The sequence below is a fragment of the Carlito syrichta genome, unplaced genomic scaffold (assembly GCF_000164805.1).
Source record: "Carlito syrichta isolate Samal-C Ts95f unplaced genomic scaffold, Tarsius_syrichta-2.0.1 Scaffold119772, whole genome shotgun sequence".
In the NCBI taxonomy this organism is placed as follows: domain Eukaryota; kingdom Metazoa; phylum Chordata; class Mammalia; order Primates; family Tarsiidae; genus Carlito; species Carlito syrichta.
Genome location: NW_007063868.1, coordinates 587,301 through 607,150, shown reverse-complemented (window position 1 = coordinate 607,150; position 19,850 = coordinate 587,301). Strand labels below are relative to the sequence as shown.

At 44.9% G+C, this 19,850-nt stretch overlaps 1 protein-coding gene across 2 annotated transcripts in view; it reads right to left on the bottom strand.

Annotated features, from left to right (window-relative positions):
- The window catches only part of SPTBN1 (spectrin beta, non-erythrocytic 1), a 168,996-nt gene that overhangs the window by 7,976 nt on the left and 141,170 nt on the right, over positions 1-19,850 (bottom strand). Inside the window, exons 20-31 of one of the 2 annotated variants that reach the window (XM_008047968.1) lie at positions 18,858-19,082; positions 17,857-17,946; positions 17,427-17,708; positions 16,603-16,733; positions 14,849-15,053; positions 14,074-14,448; positions 9,649-9,893; positions 8,340-8,478; positions 7,464-7,548; positions 4,837-5,033; positions 3,626-3,738; positions 2,888-2,951 (exon numbers count right to left, since the gene is read on the bottom strand). In XM_008047968.1, the coding sequence (XP_008046159.1) occupies positions 2,888-2,951; positions 3,626-3,738; positions 4,837-5,033; positions 7,464-7,548; positions 8,340-8,478; positions 9,649-9,893; positions 14,074-14,448; positions 14,849-15,053; positions 16,603-16,733; positions 17,427-17,708; positions 17,857-17,946; positions 18,858-19,082 (2,151 nt within the window). Of the gene's footprint in view, positions 1-2,589; positions 2,952-3,625; positions 3,739-4,836; positions 5,034-7,463; positions 7,549-8,339; positions 8,479-9,648; positions 9,894-14,073; positions 14,449-14,848; positions 15,054-16,602; positions 16,734-17,426; positions 17,709-17,856; positions 17,947-18,857; positions 19,083-19,850 lie in introns of those variants that run through there. The other variant, XM_021707515.1, reaches the window with a different exon arrangement.

Genomic DNA, 19,850 nt, shown 5'->3' with positions numbered 1-19,850 from the left:
CTCAGGCAATCCACTCACCTCAGCCTCCCAAAGGCGCGGGATTACAGGCTGAGCCACCGAGCCCGGCTTCTCTTCACTTTTTAAAGGAGATTTGCAGGAGGGGAACTAACACAACCAAAAAACACAAAATCCCAAGTCAAAGGAATGTGAGTGAATTTTAAAGTTGACACATTTCCTCTAGTATGAGACTTCAGGAAACTTCTGGTGAGGAGGAAGTGTGAGTTTGGTTTGGAAGGCCTGAGCCAGGTGTGAGTCCAGAGAGACATGGGGTTAGTATGTACAGAAACCAGGTTAAAAAAAAATTTAGTGCTGCAGGTTTGACTTGGAAGTTGCTGGTGACAGCAATGACCTGGGAAGGGAAATGTTTGCTTGAAAAGGGCTACAATTTGTCTACTTGGTAGGACTTCAAGGTAGATGAAGGCCAGGGAAGCCTCTTCTGAGGGAAATTCTGCAGCAAAAATTTTTCTTTAGAGTTAGAAGGAAAGAGAAAACCCCAAACCAGTATGCAGAGATAATTAATGTTTATGCAAATGAACCACTAACCAAGAAAACAAGGAAAATAAAAGGAACAAAATGAATTTTTAATGGACATGTGCTTTAAGCATGCCAACAGACAACACACCACTAGAGACAAACATCAAAAGCAAATCATAGTGCTATGATCAAATGATGGGTACATGAGAATACACCCCGCTCCGTCCCCCCATGTTGCTTCTCTTTAGCGATTAGTCCAGAGTGCTTTAGTGGCTGAGCACACTTGAGATACTTAAATCGGGAGGTGAACATAGATGCAACGTGACAACTAGTAGCACAGGAAACATCCGATTGATTTTCAAAGTGCACGAAGCAATGCTATTTTCAAGTTCATTAACTTGAGTCTCTGCACCATCACTCAAAACAACAAAAAGGCTTTCTTCTTCTTCCAATACAATCCAATTGTAATTAAAAATTTGTTCTGGCAAGCTACAATTTAAAAATCTAGATTAAAAACAGGCATGGGAGCAGATGCTGAAAGCATCACAGTACTCCTTTCTTGTGTGCTTATATGGTTTTCTTAAAGGGAAATTTCTAAATACAAAAGAGCATAAAATTGGGTATCGGTCCTGATGATACAAAATTTAAAAACACACACATATATATATGAAAACATCACATATATACATATAGATCAATGACACACATAATATAATTTGGAGCCAGAAACACATGTGAGGGCTCCCTGATGACTAAAGACAAAACAGCAATTTTTTTTCTAAAATGAGTTTTGGTGTGTTTTAAGGCAGAGACCCAATAATGCTGCACACCACCCCCGGAACATAAGAAGCTTGGCATCTATCTATATATCCATCTACAGTCACAGGTAGATAGATATGTACATAGAGATAAGGAAAAACAAACAAGATGCTATATGATGTTATCCTGACAAAAGAAAAAAAAAGACATGCATCATGAAATAAAAAGACACATCAGACTTAACTCATGGAGAACACATATCAAAACAGGTTTCTGATTCCGCTAATACATCTAAATATGGCAAATGAGCAAGTGAATGTCTCACAAGGCTTCGATGTATAATATGGATTTGGTTTGGTTTTTATCAGTACCAGGAAATCGCCACTTTCACCAGCTTTTCTTTCTAAGGAAGAGGATTTCTGTTAAAACATGTTCAATCCCAGCTGGTGGCCTGAGAAATGCCATCCTAAAAGACTCCCCCCGCCCCAGAGAATTCCACAAAAAGTCTTGAGAAAACGAAGGATGATTCAGAAGATTCACCCAAGACATACAACGGAGCTTCTGTCTACAAAGACTTGGGCCACCATAACTCCTGAAGCGGGAGGCGTGTGAGGGCTCCCTGGCACGGTCCACCGAGTGCAGCGTTCAAGTAAGCAGGATGAACCACAATGGCTTTTGTTCCGTTTGTTGGAAAAAAATTAACACAGTTTGACACCCTGAAGTCATTGACTGAATGCAGAGGCATGGAAGTCTGGTAGGCAGGCTTCCAAAACAAGCCAGGAGCTGCTATCACCTGCTGCGCCCGCAGCCTGGCGGAACCCAGGGTGAGTGAGGCGGAGGTGGCAGCAGCGGGCAGTTCCCTCCTGAGGCCAGCTGCGACACCTGCTGCAGGCAAGCTACGGTTCTCAATTCAGGACTTGGCAGAACAAAGGAAGAGAGGAACCGGTTTATCAAAAGGAATAATGACCCAAGGGTCTCAAAACGTTTGAGGTTGTGTACCTAAAATTGAAATAGCTTCCAGAGTACATCTGACTTTCTATTTTTTTGTCATCTCCAATCAATGAATACATCCTTTATGGAATGTGACACAGCTGACTTCAGGTTTGAATGTTAGTATTGACTGTCTCCTTCCTCATACACCAGGTCTCCCTAGTTACTAGTAAACTATTGCAGGTTAATAACATCTGAAAGGGGGCTACATACAGCACAGTACTGTGCCTTGTTAGTATAACTGGATGTGTCGTACCTGTTAGATTCTAGCTTTCTTCTTCATTATGCTGTAATCTCATTTAATTTCATTTCAATTACTCATGTAAGGATTTCGCTGTAAGATCTTAATAAAGAGCTCACAATAAATAAACAAAAAATAAGTATGGTGCTTTAAGGCAACTGGGCATCCATCAGTTAAGAGACTCAAATAAACATGAATTAAATGCAAACAAATATGAAACCAAGAAGGAAGGCTATGAGTTAAGTAAAATTTTCAACATTTTGGGTGAAGTGGAAGTCAAAAAGCCAAAACCAAGAGGATCTGGAAAGGATGGTTCTTGACAAATAGTAGTGAACTTCACAGTCCAGACCATGACTGGTCACTGGCTGTCCGTCTGCTATTAAAGTTTTTGTAGTTTTGGTAGGTTTGAGAGCGATAACTAACCCGTGGAGATCCCTGTTCGGCCGGCAAACCGTTCTGGGAAACTTGCTCTCCTTTTGAAGTATCCCTGTTAGGTGAGGGCAGAGAAAGGAAAAAAGACAGAAGAGGGAAGGGAGGGAAGGGAAGAGGAGGGGAAGAAGAGAAAGAGGAAACCAACAGGAGAGGGTGGGGAGAACAACATCACTCAATTTTATTACAAGTTTTCTCTCAAAAAACATAAGCAACCCTTGCACAGAATGCAATTTTTAAAAAATTTGAAACATCCAAGTGTTTCAAACAGACTCTAAATAGACTACAGGATGCCCCCTCCCAAGCCTTATGCCAAATAAAGGCAGCATCAGGGCTGCCATGGAGCTCTTCCCATGGCAAAATGATATACCTTTTGGAAATAGAGAATAATTTCTGCCCTTTGTGTGAAGTCACTCAGAACTTTCCCAAAGCATCAACCACAAAACCACCAGCCTGAAGTCTGGGTAGTTCACTTCATCGATTTAACCACAGGGAAACTCCAAGTGTTTCTGTGTGCTATCTACATTCCACTTCTGCCATATATGACCGTGGGCGAGTCAGTCCTCAAATGTTATTCAGGGGTGATTATTCAGACTCTGAATAGGCCACAGAAGCAATTCACAGGAAGGGCATGTGGTCAGGCCTAGCAAAGCAAGGCTTCAGAAAGATGCTCCATAAACCTCACTTGCCACCGAGGCTAAGATTCTGGCCTCTGGGGCTGTTGTGACTCACCACTGCTGCTGGGACTCGGCCTCCTCTGAAACCTTCGTGCTCGGCTCAGGGGAAGGCGGCCGTCTCTTCCTCTCCTCTTCCTCTTGCTGTCTGCGCACTTCCAGTAACTCCAACTGAGGAGGAACACAGTGATGTTCAGCAGAGCCCGAAACTCTGCCTCTTTTAAGGCCAGGCTATAGGAACCCAGGAAGTCCTCCTGTCTTGTTATCTAAACTAGATCACATCAGACAACCAGAAGCTCTAACACATCCTAAGTAAAATGGAACGGGGGTCCTAGAAACTGCAGCTACAACCTAAAACTGTAGGAAACGAAGGTCTCTTCTAAGGGCTGGCAAAATTCCTGTGAGTTGTTGGTATGACCCCTGGGAGCTCGGGTTTGACTTCTATGCAGCCCTCAACTCTGCCAAGGAGGAAAGTACCTGAGCCTGGGGGTCTGTGCTGGAATCCCCAGGAGAGCTCAGACACCAGAGACAGAGCTGCAATAATTCTCAAGGAAGCCGCCTGTGCTGTGGTGGGAATGTGTCCAACCAAAACCCAAATAACACATACAAAAGCCGCAGAGCAGTCTCACTGAAATGAAACCATTTCATGAGCCACGGGCACACACCAAAAATACTGTTTTAACACAAAAGTAGGCAGACACGTTTTAAATGCCCAGAATAGAAGAAATTAGAAAGAAACACCATTTTTGTGCACTGCAAAGAATCAGCTTCCTAACAGGAGTGCAAAAGTCCCAGGAGAAGAAACACCAGAGCACAAGCCCTATTCTAAGGCCTTTATATCAGCAGAAGAGATGACCAGGAATGGGAATTTACAATGGAGTAGCATCAAGCTATTATGTGATGGGGATTCTAATTCTGAAATTCTGAAGAAAATTGTAAGGTTGGGCCCCCTTGGTACCAAAACTTCTATGAGATACAGGAGAAAGGCAGATCAAAAAGAGAAAAGCAAACACCATGAAATCAGTTCCCAGGCAGGAAGCGATTATAAGTGATCATAATCCACGTGCTCAGAAGGTGATAGAGGGTAGCGGCCTTGACCCTCTCCCCAAGTCCTGTTCCAAGGGACTTCAAGAAGATGTTTACTGCTTTAAAAACAAAACAACAAACAAAAACCCGAGCAATTGTATAAACTTGGTCTAAAAGGCAAGCAGGAAGAAGCTGCCCACGGCACCAGCAAGCAAAGCACTCCAGCATCTGGCGGCCACTTACTGTTGTCAGCCTTTCCAGGGCGGAGAACCTCTCGTCCCAAGTCGCTGCAGACTTTTCAAATGCCTCGTGGCGCTTGATGAGTTTCTCCACTTCGTCCACGCTCTGGCCGATTTCTCGGCTGGATAGGTACGGCTCCTGTCCAAGCAGCCAGGCCTCGGCCACACTGGCGTCTCTTGAGAACTGATGGACCTCCAGAACTGCACAGGGTACCAAGAGTGAGTGCGTGCTGGCCGCCAGGTGACCTGGCGGTCACCAACGACTTCGTCTCCCAGTACAATGCCCTCTGGTGACAGCTACCTGCACAACCAGTTTATCGTCTAGATCAGTGCTGTCCAACATAAGTGTTAACATGAGCTACATGTGCAACTTTAACTTTTCCAGTAGCCACATTAAAAAGAGTAAACAGAAGGCCAGGTGTAGTGGCTCACACCTGTAATCCTAGCACTTTGGGAAGCCAAGGTGGGAGGACAGCTTGAGCCCAGGTGTTCAAGACCAGCCTGGGCAACACAGTGAGATCCAATTTCCTAAAAAAAACTTAAAAAAAAAATTACCTGAGTGTAGTGGCATGCCTCTGTACGCCTAGATACTCAGAAAGCTGAGGCAGGAGGATCACTGGAGCCTTGGAGTTCAAGCTGCAGTGAGCTAGGATTGTGCCACGGCACCAGCCAGGGTGACAAGAGTGAGATCCTGTTTCTTAATTTAAAAAAAAAAAAAAAAGTCAGGCTCGGTGGCTCAGCCTGCAATCCAGCACTTTGGGAAGCTGAGGTGAGTGGATTGCTTGAGTCTGTGGGTTTGAGACCCACCCAGACAACTTGGCAAGACCTCGTCTCTACAATAAGTCAAAAATTAGCTGGACGTGGTAGCATGCACCTGTAGTTCCGGCTATGTGGAAGGCTGAGACGGAAGGATAGCCTGAGCCTAGCAGGTCGAGGTTGCATTGGGCCGGGGAGTGTACCACTGCACTCCAGTCTGGGCGACAGAGACTCCAACTCAAAAAAAAAAGTAAAATAAGAGAAAAAGAGTAAAAAGAAACAAGTGAAATTAACTTTGTAGTAGTATAATGTATTTAACCCAATATAGAAAAAATTATCATTTCAACAAGTAATCACTATAAAAATTATCAAATTCTGTTACAATCTTTTTTCTTCTAAGTCTAAATGCAATGTGAATTTCATACTTATTGCACATGCTTACCACACATTTCAATGTGAGACATTTCAAGTTCTCAAGAGCCACATGTGGGACAGTAGCTATCACACTGGGCAGTGCAGACCTAGAATGTACACTCTGCTCACTCAGTCCTACCTCACGAGTTAAGCCTTGGGGATTCAGTCTACACCTAGCCACGCCACATGGATGAACAGGCATTCATCCATCACCCTCTGTTGGATGGCAGTTGTTTTATTTCAGGGGTGTGAAAGGGAGAGAAGGATAAGAGTATGCTATGGAAGCTGTGGACAATGTGGGCTGAGGCTTTTGTTCTGTTGCTCCACATGTGAGGAAATGGGGCATTAGCTCCACGACAGTTATGATAAAGCAAGTGAGAACCTGGTGTTGCATATGCTAACACTGATTTCCACTGCGCTTGATGTAGCAATGCCTGGGGCTCCTCAGGTAATAAATCAACTACGGGCAGCATCAGTGTCCCCAGGAGCCAGTCAGTTATCTCCTTTCAGCCCCTCAGTAGCCCCCAACACAGCCACATGGAGAAGATGCCACCTGTGCACTAGGGACTTGTCAGCTCTACAAGTCAGGGACCATGCATGTCACCACTGTGTCCCTGGTGTACAACCTGGTATCCAGTTCACAGTGTGTGATAACGGGTTTTGCTGATTGAATCCTAAAAATGTACAGACCAAATCTTCATGCGAAGAATGGTTAAAAGTGCCATTTCTGAGGGCTCTAGGTTTGGTTTCTAGTAAGCACCCACAATGTGCACGGGTGGGGTTAAGGTAAGGACAGAGCCCAGAGCACCAACACAGAATGGCAAAGCATGGGAAACAACACTTGAACTAGGCTACTTTTAGTGTCCCTGCCAATTATGCAATGCTATTCCCAATACTATACATTCCAAACCCTGTGTTGGCTCACATATGCCTTTATAAAATGAGGACTACAAATAGAAATCTACCTCACAGGGTCACTGTGAAGAGTAAATAGAGAAGTACATAAAAAACACTTAGAACAATGCCCAGTTCACAGCAAAAGCTTAAAACAAGTTAGCTTTATTATGTTATTGACCTATTAAGAACACCAAATCGGAGGCTATCCAGTCAACTTTCCACCTTTAAAGAGTTGTCCTTGAAGACAACTGAGGGAACAGGGACTTCTATCTGTACTCTCCCATGGGGGTGCTGACTTGTCACCCCTGTGTCATCCCTAAAGAACACCCAGCTCCCACTTATGACACTGAGATCAACCATGGGGTGGAAAACAATGAATATGCCACAGGAAGCTTCTTGAAAGAAATATTTGCCCATAAAATGCTGAAACAGGACACTAAAAAAGCATCCAGAATTCCAAAAACCACTAAGTGATAACATTACATCAGTTAAAGCAGAAAAATACACTTGCATGCTTCCCACGAAAACCCAAAGACCAGCAAAATAAACGAAGCACATCCTTACTCAGTCTTAACCATTCCCATCGGTCTTCCCACTTGTCGATCATTTCTTTTCTCTTTTCCGTCAACTGCAGTAACTTTTCCTTGATCTGTGTAGAAAGGAGGAGTCCCAGGACATCTTAATAGAATGTACCACATCCTCTTGATGGGTCACTTCATACAAGAAAAATACATTTTCTGCGGGAACCACCATTAAACCAGGAAACTCTAAGGACTGCCCAGTCTATCTGTGTACTGGGAAAAGAAAGAAAAGCAAGGCAATGCTCCTTCCAGAAGGGCTGGGGAAATGCAGGGTACTGCCCCGAGCTGCTTCATCAGGAGGGGGCCAAGAGTGCACTGGGCCCTTGCTGGACTCGGGACTCCCTGCAGTGAACACATTCAGGATGAAATGGGCAGTAAGAGGGGCAAAGCCCTGATCTCTCTGGAAGGATACCCATTCCCGTGCAGGGGGCCGTACACTGAACTACCCATTTACCTCTCCATGACCATCACATCTAACCAGAATCAGTAACTACCCACAGTAAAGAGCAAACTGATCTAGGACCTATGCAATGGACAAGGGTGTCAACTAGAAATTAGAGTGCCGATGAAGGAGGTAGGCCAGACTGTTTTTCAACCTGTTGCCCTAAAAAACTGTCTCTGCACCACAGACTTAACGGCCTGGGCCCAGAGGGTTGCACTGTATTATTTTAGACACACAGGAAAACAACAAGGAGTTTTGAATGCATGTGCATGTGTGTATGAATGTAAATATATATTTCTCTGTATGTGTGTGCGTGTGCGCGCACGTCCGTGTACACACACACACACACTAAAGTCATTTTATATCTTACTTCCAGCTACATTTACCCCGTGGCCCCAAAGCCAAGTAGCATCCTACCTCCTCAGATGCATAGTGTTTTCTTGCCAACAGGGATTTCCCAAGTTCAATGCAGGTTGTGAAACTGTCATTACGTGCATCGATTTCAGCTTTGATACCTTGATGATTATTCATTAATAGTTCAACAGATGATACATCCCTATAACCACACAAACAATACTTCCTTTAGGAGCTCAAGCTTTTCAAATAAATGTACAGGTTTTAAAACCCATGCCTAATTTGAAGGAAACTGTCTGAGGACCTTTCGGGTCTGAGCTCAGGTTGGGCCACTGGAACCAAAGCACAATGACGGCATCTCTCAGGACCAGCTCTGTAATCAAATATTTAGTAATCAAAAATAATTCAAAATGGTTTCGAGGTGGGTGCAAAATAAAACACTAGGTTTCTGTTCAAACTTTTTGGTACTTAGAAACGCAATTCAGAAAGACTGTCTTCCAGAAGGCACAGAGGCAAGAACAGGCGCCCGATCGCCCCCTGATGAGTTGGCTTCTGAAGGCTCAAGATGTCTGTTCCCAAGAGCAGCCAATACAGCCTCCTTATTTATCAGACATGAGGCTATACACAATGGACTAGCTCAGATAGTAGTGACTGGAAGGGCTATGAGAGCTCCTCCTGGGTTAGGACCTATTGACACTGATCCAGGGAATGCAACTGCTTTTTCAAGATAGAAATAAAAATGTTTCTTCTTCTGTGCATAGTTCATTTCTCAATTACAGTGGGGGTGGGAGCTGACAGAGGAGAATGAAGGTTATATATGTACCTGCTTGGTCATCTACCAATTTCTCTTCACTCATTTGCATGAAACAAAGCCAAAAATACAAAACAAATATGAAATATGAAATAATCCCAGGACACCATTAATACAGGTACACAGGAGAAGAGGCACCTTCAGTCACGCTTATGGGAAGGGATAGAGTGGGTTTGGATCCAATAAACAGACATAGAAGAAGAAGTGAGAAAAACCATCCCATTGAGAAGGTAAGATGGTCAGTCACACCCACGGTATGTGGTACTTGAAGCCCGAGGTCCGACTTCAAGCACAGGAAGGCCTGGGAGGGTATGGGAACATGGGGGTCAGGTTGGGGGAGAACCAGGGAGGGCTCAACAACTCTGGGCCCAATGGTCCCTGGCGATGGAGTGTAGGTGGCAACAGGAGCTGCGACTACTCTCCCAAAGCACCTCTCCATCCCTGCTCTGGCCTCAAAGCTCTCAGGGCAGAACTGCTTTCTCAAGGATCCTGCTTCTTTCTGGAAGATCCCTTCTACCCATCAGCCTAGGGTCAGTGAGCCCAGAAGGCTGGGAGTGTTACCTTGGCTTCTCCTGGGCTTCGATTTGCCGGATGACATCCTCCATCCAGAGCATGAGGTCACGCACCATGCTGAAGAAGCGGAACTTGTCCCCTGTGTCCACCAGCCGCACCCTGCGGCCCTCACAGGCGTCCAGCAGGGACTTCCAGGCTTCTAAGACCTCGTTCTCCCGCTTCTGGATGTCATCGGCCTTGTCACCCGCATAAGCTGCCTGGAGGCGGGCCGCGTCCTCCTGCAGCTGCCTTACCTGTGAAGCCACAAAGGACACTAGCAGGTCAACTCACTGTGGTGTTTCCACCATCAACTCAGTCTCCTCTTCCATTCTGTTCACATATTAAGAGCGCACCAAGTCAAAATGTGGCCCCTAACTCCCCAAGTAGCTTTCAATTTCTTTGGGGAGATCCAAGTCATGAGGTTTAAGTTTTTTAAAAACCTACTGAACGACATGATTACATTCTGTACAGATGACAAAACAAATGAAATGCTACAGAAACACAGGAGGCAGAGCTGAGTCAGGAAAGGTCCCCTGGAGGTGGCTTGGGATAGAAGTGTGAGATGTACCTAGACATACTTTAGAAAACAAATACCTAATCTGCTTTTTCAGAATACAGATACATGTTTTTATCATGAATATGAAACTGTCCAGAAAAGCACACTTTGAAAATGACTTCTCAGCTGGGCTCAGTGGCTCAGTCTATAATCCCAGCACTTTAGGAGGCCAAGGTGAGAGGATTGCCTAAGCCTGTGGGTTCAAGACCAGCCCGGGCAACTAGGTGAGACCTCGGTTCTACAATAAGTAAAAAAAAAATTAACCGGGCATGGTAGCAAACACCTATAATTCTGGTTACTTGGAAGGCTGAGGCAGAAGGATCACCGGAGCCCAGCAGGTTGATGCTGGGGTGGCCATAAGTGTGCCACTGCACTCCAGCCTAGGTGATGGATTGAGACTCCGACTCAAAAAGGAAAAAAGAAAATGACTTCTCAATGCTATGTGATGTTGCCATAAACAACATATCCCTGTAAGAGTTCTTGCCATGTGACACTTACTACTCAAACAATATAAAACCACGCCATCTGATGTACAAGGAGGTAAAATGTGAACTAGTCAAATTCCAACACACACTTGGCAAAACTGAAAATTAACAGTGAGAATTATGATTTGGTACATAAACGTTTCCACTTACATCTATGTATTTTTGTTGAGTTATCTTTTTCAGTTATGACAGTGACCAAAAGAAAAGAAAAATAACAACAAACCACCACAAAAACAGGCATGGAAAGGAAGTTCAGAGAGCAGGAAATGCAAAGGGGTCTTAAACATGACAAAATGCTTCACAGAGAGATTGCAACATGTCATCTAGTAGTTGGCAAAAAGCCCAGTTTGATGACATGTGTGTTGGGGAGCTCCTTCCTTGTTGACAGAAGTGCAACAGACCATAGCCCCTTTCTTTTTTTTTTTTTTGAGTTGGAGTCTCACTCTGTCGCCCAGACTGGAGTGCAGTGGCTGCTCCTGGCCACCGCAGCCTCGACCTGCTGGGCCCCGGCGATCCTTCCGCCTCAGCCTTCCAAGTAGCCAGAATTACAGGCATGCACTACCACGCCCGGCTGATTTTTTTATTTATTGTGGAGAAGAAGTCTCGCTGCCAGGCGGGTTTCGAACCTGCAGGCTCAAGCAATCCACTCACCTCAGCTCCCAAAGGTGCGGGATTACAGGCTGAGCCACCGAGCCCGGCTCACAGTCCCCTTTCGAAAGTAAATAGGCAGTATTCATGGAAATTGAAAATGCATATGCCTTCTGACTTTAAGGTCCCACGTTGGGGAATTTATTCTACATATATTCTTGCATACTTAGAAGATGAAATATGCATAGGCTATCTACTGCAGCACTGTTTGTAAAAGTAGAAGTAAATGCCCATCCATGAAAGAATGGCTTAATTAATGATGATGCATCCAGGAGGGACTTCTTTGTAGCTGTGTAAAGCATGAGAAAGTGAGCTACATATTCATATGAAAAGCCCTCCAAGATGACAGCTAAGTGCAAAAAGCAAGTGCAAGAAAATGTGCATACTATGCTACTTTCCATGTCAAAAAAAAGGAAAAACCCAGAATATTCTTTTGCTTTTTTGAGGGGGGGTATGTCTTTATAATAAACTAATAACTGCAGCTATTTTACATTTAAATTTCCTTTTCACGTGTTTTACATAAAATACATAACATCAGTAATGACATACATGTATACAATGTCTAGTTAAAGATAAACACGTGGGGGAATGGACGCTCAAGTCAATATTTACTGACAAGTCTGTGTGATCAAAGAAGTCTTTAGATAACAGTTCGGGGCAACAAGAGCTTTTAGATGTCTCTGAGTGGAATATTTGGAGAAATGCTACATGGGGGACGTAGGTGAGCTAAAAGGGGTGGGAATGAACAGCACTAGGGCTTTGGGAGAGGTGACAAACATCCACACTCTATCAATTACTGACGCCCAGGTTGCACAAAAGGACTTTAGGTAATGATAGGTAAGAAAAAGAAGTTTCTACAAAGGATGCAATGAAGAACCAATGCTATTTGGTTTCTACTGGGATTTGATTTCCATAAACTAAGGGACTTTTGTAGTTATTCCTTAATTATGGCTCAGGTATAACAAATTACAATGAGCAAGTTCTTAGGAAATTACTGGGAAAGTTAATTTCCTACACAACTAACTATATCTTTCCAAACACCTATTTTTGTGCCTATGGTTGTTTTAAATTTGCCCTCACAATAAAAAGTAAGATGAAAGAGGGCAGAAAAAGTAAAAACGCCCACAAAAATTAACTGCTGCTTTGCATAGCTCACTGAAGACAAGACCATCCTTGGGTGTAAAACTGTGTCACTTCTTCCTGTCCCCATCCGGAATGGAGATGGTGGCAGGTCAAGGGGGCACAAGAGGAAATGACCAAGGAGGAAACATCACATGTTTCTGCCCTGTTATTCTGCAGTAATAAACCCGGGTCAACTCCATACTTGCAGAGGTGGGGGCACGCATCCCTTCACAGCTGTAAAAGGTCTAGCCCATAAGGTATGGTGAGGTGCAGACTGTCAGAATGGATTCTGGTCCTGGATGTTTCTGGACCCTTGTTGGGATCCCTCACCTCTGCACCTCACATGGTAAGAAAACAAGAGAACAACTTCGTTTCACAAGTCTCTTGCAGTTTTAAAAGTGAATGGTCTTACAGGTGCAAAGACCTGAGCTGCTAAGGTGTTTTCTCTAGGCATCCCAAAAGCTTCCCTAAGTTCTTGTTGTATAACAATAATTAAAAAACATTTACAGAGCTCTCACTATGTTTTATAAAACATTTTGTAAGCAGTATCTCGATCCTCAAAGCATTAGGGAACTGAAGCTTAGAGAGGCAAATTAAACTTGCAACCACAGAGAGTAGCAGGAATTAAAAGGACGTGGGAGACAGTGGCAGCCAAGGTGGTCCCTCCACAGAAACAAACTCCGAAGTACACCAAAGCTATCTACAGGCGGAGGAGCTAGACTGGGTCAGCCTGAGGCCAAATCTGGGCTGTCTGTTTTTGTAAAATAAAGATTTACTGGAACACAGCCACACCCATTCATTTTCACATTGTCTATGGCTGCTTTATGCTTCAGTGGCAGAGGGCAGAGCTGCAATGGCCTTTACCAGAAAAGTTTTGCTGTCCCATGCACTAGATAATCAATACGCTCTTAACAAATAAGAACAAAAGCCCTTACATACTCAGGGATGGCATCTTTAATAAAACTGGCTTCTTTTCTAGGACCAAGAAATTAGAAGAAAAAAAATGCAATTTATTTTTCAACTAGGAAGTATAAGACTAAACAAGAAACTGCAGAGATTAGAAAGGAAACCAGAGAGTGATTACACTAGATTCTTATTGTTATTACTCTGTCAAACATTTTTTAAACAAAGCCTCGGTGTTAGTCATTTTATACTGGGGGGAAATATGTCAGGCATATTAAAATGTTAGAGTCCTGCTTTTTCTCTTTCCAGATACATAACTCAGGCCCTGGTTGATGGAAAATGAGAAAGCATTATTTTGGGTAGATATGCTGACATAATATAAACTCTTGTTGAGGTCTATAATTTGTATAAATCTGTGTATGCATCTGGTTTATTTATTTTAATCATGGGGACAGTCATCTGATGTTTGCAAATGGAGCAAATGTAGAACTTTTTAATAATGCTCCATTTGGGAGAATGTAAGTACTCCCAAATGGAGCATTATTACAAGGTGTGTGCACCTGTATGCATATATGTGTTCAATTTGGGGCAATTATTTTGGAGCATGTTTTTAGGAGTCAAGGAATGGGAGATACACAGAAATGCACACAGATGCACTATGGAGAGAAAACCTTCTTTCCATCCCTCACCCTCCCCATCCCCAGAAGCTGCCCCACCCACCTGAGTGCCCAGGGCCTGGATGTCATGCTCAAATGTGGTGTGCATTCTTTGTAAGGTCTCCACTGTGTTCTGATCTCTCCCAAGCTCCTCAGGGAGTTTCTTGTGTTTGTCCTGTATGCGCCCAAAGATCTCCTTGGCATCGTGGTAAAACTTATGCAGTTCATAGGAGGCAGCAAGAATTTGTGTTCTTGTATCAATGAGCTCCAGGAGGTCAGCCCAGGCTTCATTGAGGCCGTCCTTCCACTCAGCAATGGTGGCAGCATCTGAATGTCCAGAGTTGATAAGGTCATCTGCCATGTGATTGACTGTGTCCACGCGCTCCTGCCCAATGTTCCCTGTGTCTCGGGCAAATTCCCGGAATCGTTCTTGTAACATCTGAAACGGGGATGAACAAAGAGATCAATGAGACCATTGTGAGCGTTTCTTGATCACATGAACGACTTTTGGAAAGCAGCTGCCTCTAAGCAAGATGTAACCCGTAATACTCATGACTTAAGAACAGCAGATCTTGGCTCTAGAACCTCTTTATTCATCAGATTTCTCTCTTGCTCGCTGCAGCAGGGGCACTACCTCTGCCTCCTTTCACTATGGTAGGGGGGGCACACAGAGTTTAGCCAACCTAAGTTAGTGTCACCTGTTTATAAAAACACCTCATTGAGATCAAACCATGCCATGACCTCCAATTTCAGTCCAGGGTATGTCATCTGCTCTACAGATGAGGCCTTCCAAACACTCACCCACTGCACAACCACTCATGTGCTGCCCAAGTACTTGCCGTGACATGCTCATAGTCCTGCCCCAGTTCGTGGGACCCTGCGACCACCTCCCTCTCGGCGATCCACTGCTCCAGGTCATCCACCTCCCGGTTGAGCTGGAATAACCTGTGCCTCTCATCCAGCTTGCCTCTCCTCTCCTCGGCAAGGTCTTTCAGACCGGCGTACAGTTTGTCCACTTTGGACTGCCGCATGCTAATACGCTCACTGGAAAAAAGAGGGGGCAATGGGGGGGAGGAGAACCTAAATGTCCATTTTCTTCAGGGGAAAAACAAATGGGGTGGAGATAATGGGAGAGCATGTTATATCACATTTTCCCCAGGAAACTCTGGGTAACCTGCTTAGCCCGAAAAACAAAACTCTGAAATTGGCCCCAATTTCAAGTAAGGAAGGGCCAATATGTAAACAAAAATCCAATGATTAAGGCAGAAAGCCATCTTGAATGAAATGACGGGGCGGGGGAGATGGGGCAATAGGAGAAACTCTAACTCTACACTGCTGGCTCTGCAAGGCAGGATTTCCTTTGATGTTAAAAGTTTATGCAAAATCCAGAAATAGTTTTCCTTCCTCAGCTGCCCTGCTGCCAGAGGAACAAATGATACACCTGTCTAGCATGCACCGGCCTCTACCTTCTCTGGGCGGTGTGCTCTTCCCTGCTGGAAGGGCTGGACCAGCTGCTCCCGCTTTGCAGGTCCTGAGTGTGCAGTCAGGACACCACGCCCCCCAGCCCTCTGACGTCCCCCCAGAGTAACAATCTTGAAAAACAGGTGTCTATCCCTGGAGACTAGGAAGGCTACTTTCCTGGAAAGCTTGATAATGAACATCTTAAGGACCCCCTAGACCTGCCAACTCCAACCTTTCTTCATTAGGGACCAGTTTTGTGGAAGACAATCTTTCCACGGATTGCGGGGAGAGGAATGTACAGTCAAGCTCATAAGGAACATGTAATCTAGATCCCTTGACGTGCGGTTCATATCAGGGTTCATGTGCCTATGAGAATCTAATGCTGCCACTGATCTCACAGAAGGCTGAGCTCCACTCACCTGCCGCTCACCTCCTGCTTGTGAGGCTCGGTTCCTAACAGGCCTTGGACCAGTATCAGGTCATGGACCAGCCGTAGACCAACACAGCCACTGACATCATCTCCCCCAACCTGCCTTGGTTAAACACACAAGACTGATTCTATCCTTCCTGAGTCATGAAAGGCATTTACGTGGAAGCCTAAAACTTCTCTGGAAGTTAATACAGAAGCCTGGTACCCTGTCAAGTACCACACTCAAGTCTTCTTCTCTTAAAGGAGTTCTAAGCACTTGACATATGAGTTAGTGGGTGATATCATTTTGTTCTTCCTGGGTTCCCTTTTATTTTATATGTCTATGCATTCTTGCCAACTACTCCTCTTAAAACTAATCATTCCTTTCCTAAACTGGATGACTTTTTCAGCCCCAGGGGAAGTGCTCTGATTATCTGTATCTGTACAAGTCAATCTACACTTCTGATTCATGACAACAATAATCTTTAAACAGGGCCTTAACCAACAGGTGATATTTAACCCATAAGAGCAATTACCTATTAAAACAGTTCACCCTTATCGTTCACAACAGGCCTACTGGGTCGGTTTTTAAAATGTTTCCAAAAGATTCACTTTACCAGTACTTCACAATGGATGCTGCCATTTTCTTTCTGCGGGGGTGAGTAAGAGACCCCCCTGAGAGGACTTGAGAGCCAGGTCTCACCTTCACAAAATGGTGCTCACCTTTCAGGATGGCTGTCGGCTACCAGGGCCCGGCTGGTCTTGGAAAGCTGATGCACCGTCTCTGCGTAGTCCTCCACAGCTTGCTCCAAGATCTGGTGCTTCTTCAACATGGAGACAGCACTCTGTTCATCCTGCACGGACAGGGGACTGTCACAACCACAGCTGTCCCTTCCAGCCCAAAAAAACAACCTTAAGGAGTAACAAGCCAACTGAATGGAAGGGCAGGAGGAAGGATCAGTGGGGAAAAAAAACCCCAAAAAACAAAAACAAAAAAAACTCCAGAAGTGTGATGTGGGTAGTGGAACACAGAAGTTCCAAGAGCATCCATACGGACTGTACCATAGGAGCCTCTGTGAAGATGAACCTGAGGAAAATGCAAAATGAATAAGGCCCCTCTGAGGTAGAGAGGTACAGCTCAGGAGAACCAAGTGTGCCTGACTAGGTGAAACTCCTTACGGTCTATCAGGTAGCAATCTGGAACCTTAAAATATTTTCAGATGGTCTCAAAAATCATCTTCTATGCTGTAAAGTTTCAGGAATCTTTAAATAGAGAGCAAGAAAAACTGGCAAATTTCAAAGATGACAGGATGAATCTAGTCTTAATGACAAGCAAGGATTCAGAGAAGAAAATTTTGGATCAAGGGAGAATCAGCAGTCAAATTTTAGACATTTCTACAGGCCTTGATAACCCCTTGACACTCAAAGGCAACAAGGGAAATTCCAGAGTCACCAGCATTAAACAAGTCCAGGGTATGAGTTTGAGGCTCTGCTGGGGCATGGATGCTTCCCGCCTCGTCTCCTGGAGGGCTGGAACCCTCTCTCACCTTGGCCTTCTCCTCAGACATCATATACAGCTCCTGTTCGCTCATCCACGCTTCAGCTTCAGCTGCATCAAAGTAGTACTGCTGGGCCTTGTGTGCCTCCTCAAGCCGCCTGTGGCGTTTCTCTGTCTCCTCGATGAGGAGACCCCACAGCTGCTTGAGGTCGGCGAGCCTCTGTCGGATCGCCTCAGCATTGAGGCTGCTGCTGTCGGTGACGATATTTTGGCTCCTCTCAAAGATGTCGTCAATGCGAGGCTGGTGCCCCTGGATTTCTTTCTGGAGGGTCTGTGTGGGAATGGAACCGCCTGGTGTTTATGTCAGGCCATTAGGGTCAAGAAGAAATCAAAAACCTTCAAAGCTCCCTCACATTCTCTGTCTCATAGTTTGGATCAATTATCTATCAGACTGAGCTAGCCAAAGCAGAAATGTTTACCTGATTTTTCTTTATCAACAGCTGCACAGTCTGGAGGTTATGGCCATGGTCTGTGGAAGTTGCCAAAGGCATCCTCTCTCCAACCCACAACTGGAAAGAATTGTAAGTAAGTGGTCAGAACCACTGAAAGAACAAATATAATGACACAAACAAGAGCAGCCAGGGATAGCAGGGGGGTCTGCTTCAGAGAGAGTATGCTAATTCCCACTGGAAAGGCTGTCTGAGGCTGGAAAGGCATGCCCTTCTTCTTGGAGACAGGGCAAGGGTTAGCCTTCCAAACTTTACCTCATCCTCAAGGTCAGACTTGCTGAGTCCTCATTATTTATTTCAAAAGTGCTGTTCTGGCTGAGCGTGGTGGCTCACACCTGGAATCCCAGCATTTTGGGAGTCAAAGACAAGAGGACTGCCTGAGCTCAGGGGTTCAAGACTTGGGTAACTTGGTGAAACCTTGTTTCTACAATAAATTAAAAAATTAGCTGGGCGTGGTGGTGTGTACCTGAAGTTCCACCTACTTGGAAGGATGAGACAGATGGACCACCTAAGCCTAGCAGGTTGAGGCTGCAGTGGCTGGGAGACTGCACTCCAGCCTGGATGACAGAGTGAGACTCTGACTCAAAGAAAAAAAAAAAAAAGCTGGGCATGGTAGCACGCATGCCTGTAGTTGTAGTTACTTGGAAGGCTGAGGTGGAAGGATTGCTTGAGCCCAGCAGGTCAAGGCTGCAGTGGCCATGAGTGTGCCACTGGACTCCAACCTGGGCAACAGAATGAGACTCCAACCAAAAAAAAAAAAAAAAAAAGTGCTGTGACATGAGTGGAACAAGGGAGTTGCATTTTGTATAGGTAGGAAGGAAACCTTAGGACACACAGAGCAGGGGTTCTGACAGCTCGGCTCAACACTGTAGCCCAAGGTAAGCTCAACAGAGCTCAACTTGAGAACGTGGGCTGCAGGGGAGGTGAGACGGTTCAGGGAAAAGCCACGCGTGCAGTGGGGGTCTACTCACGATCTCATCCTCCACATCCCTGTTGAACTGGTGGATCTCTTTGGAGGCCAGCAGATTATGCTTCCTTTCGCTCAAGGGCTCCAGTAACTCCATGAACTTGGTCTGCACGGTGAGACGCTTGCTGTCTACCTCATCAGTGCTCTTCCCCTCCTGGCTCAAGGCCTGGGCTTGGCTCTGGAGCTCTTCGATCTCCTTCTTCCGCACTTCCATCTGATTCTCCAGCATCTGAGGGCGGAAAAGCAGCAAGCTTCAGCATGTGGCAAAGACTGTCTTTTATAGTGACTGGTTCTAAATAGAAATGCTGGGTCTCTAGGACTTGGCCACAAGCTGCAAAGCCAGGAGAGTGAAAGAAAGATTCTGTCATGGACTTGCTTTCTCAAACTCAGGGGAAATGTCTTTATTATAAATCGGAGGTACATTCATTTGCCCTTAGGGCCCTCTACTGTGCTGTTAAAAAAAGAAACTGTTGGTGGAGTGCAGTGGCTCAAGTCTGTAATCCCAGCACTTTGCAAGGCCGAGGTGAGAGGATTGCCTAAACCCATGGGTTGGAGACCAGTCTGGGCAACTTGGTGAGACCTTGTCTCTACAATAAATTAAAAAACTAGCCAGGCGTGGTGGCGTGCATCTATAGTTCCAGCTACTTTGGAAGGCTGAGGTGGAAGGATTGCCTGATACCAGTAGGTCGAAGCTGCGGTGGCCGTGAGCATGCCACTGGACTACTCTAGCCTGGGCAACAGAGTAAGACTCCAATGCAAAAAAACCACAAAAAACAAAAAACAAACCTGCTGCATTTCTTTTATCATCTAAAAATTACCTTGAACAACTCAGATAATTGTCACATATCAAGCAGTTAATAGTAAATATTACTTTCCTTCATGTAAAATACAGAATTAAATGAAATGACTGCTTACGTGACTGTTAAATGGTGATAATTCCAACCAAGAAAATTATTTTTGAAAAATGCATTTCCAGGAAGATACTCAATATTCCTAC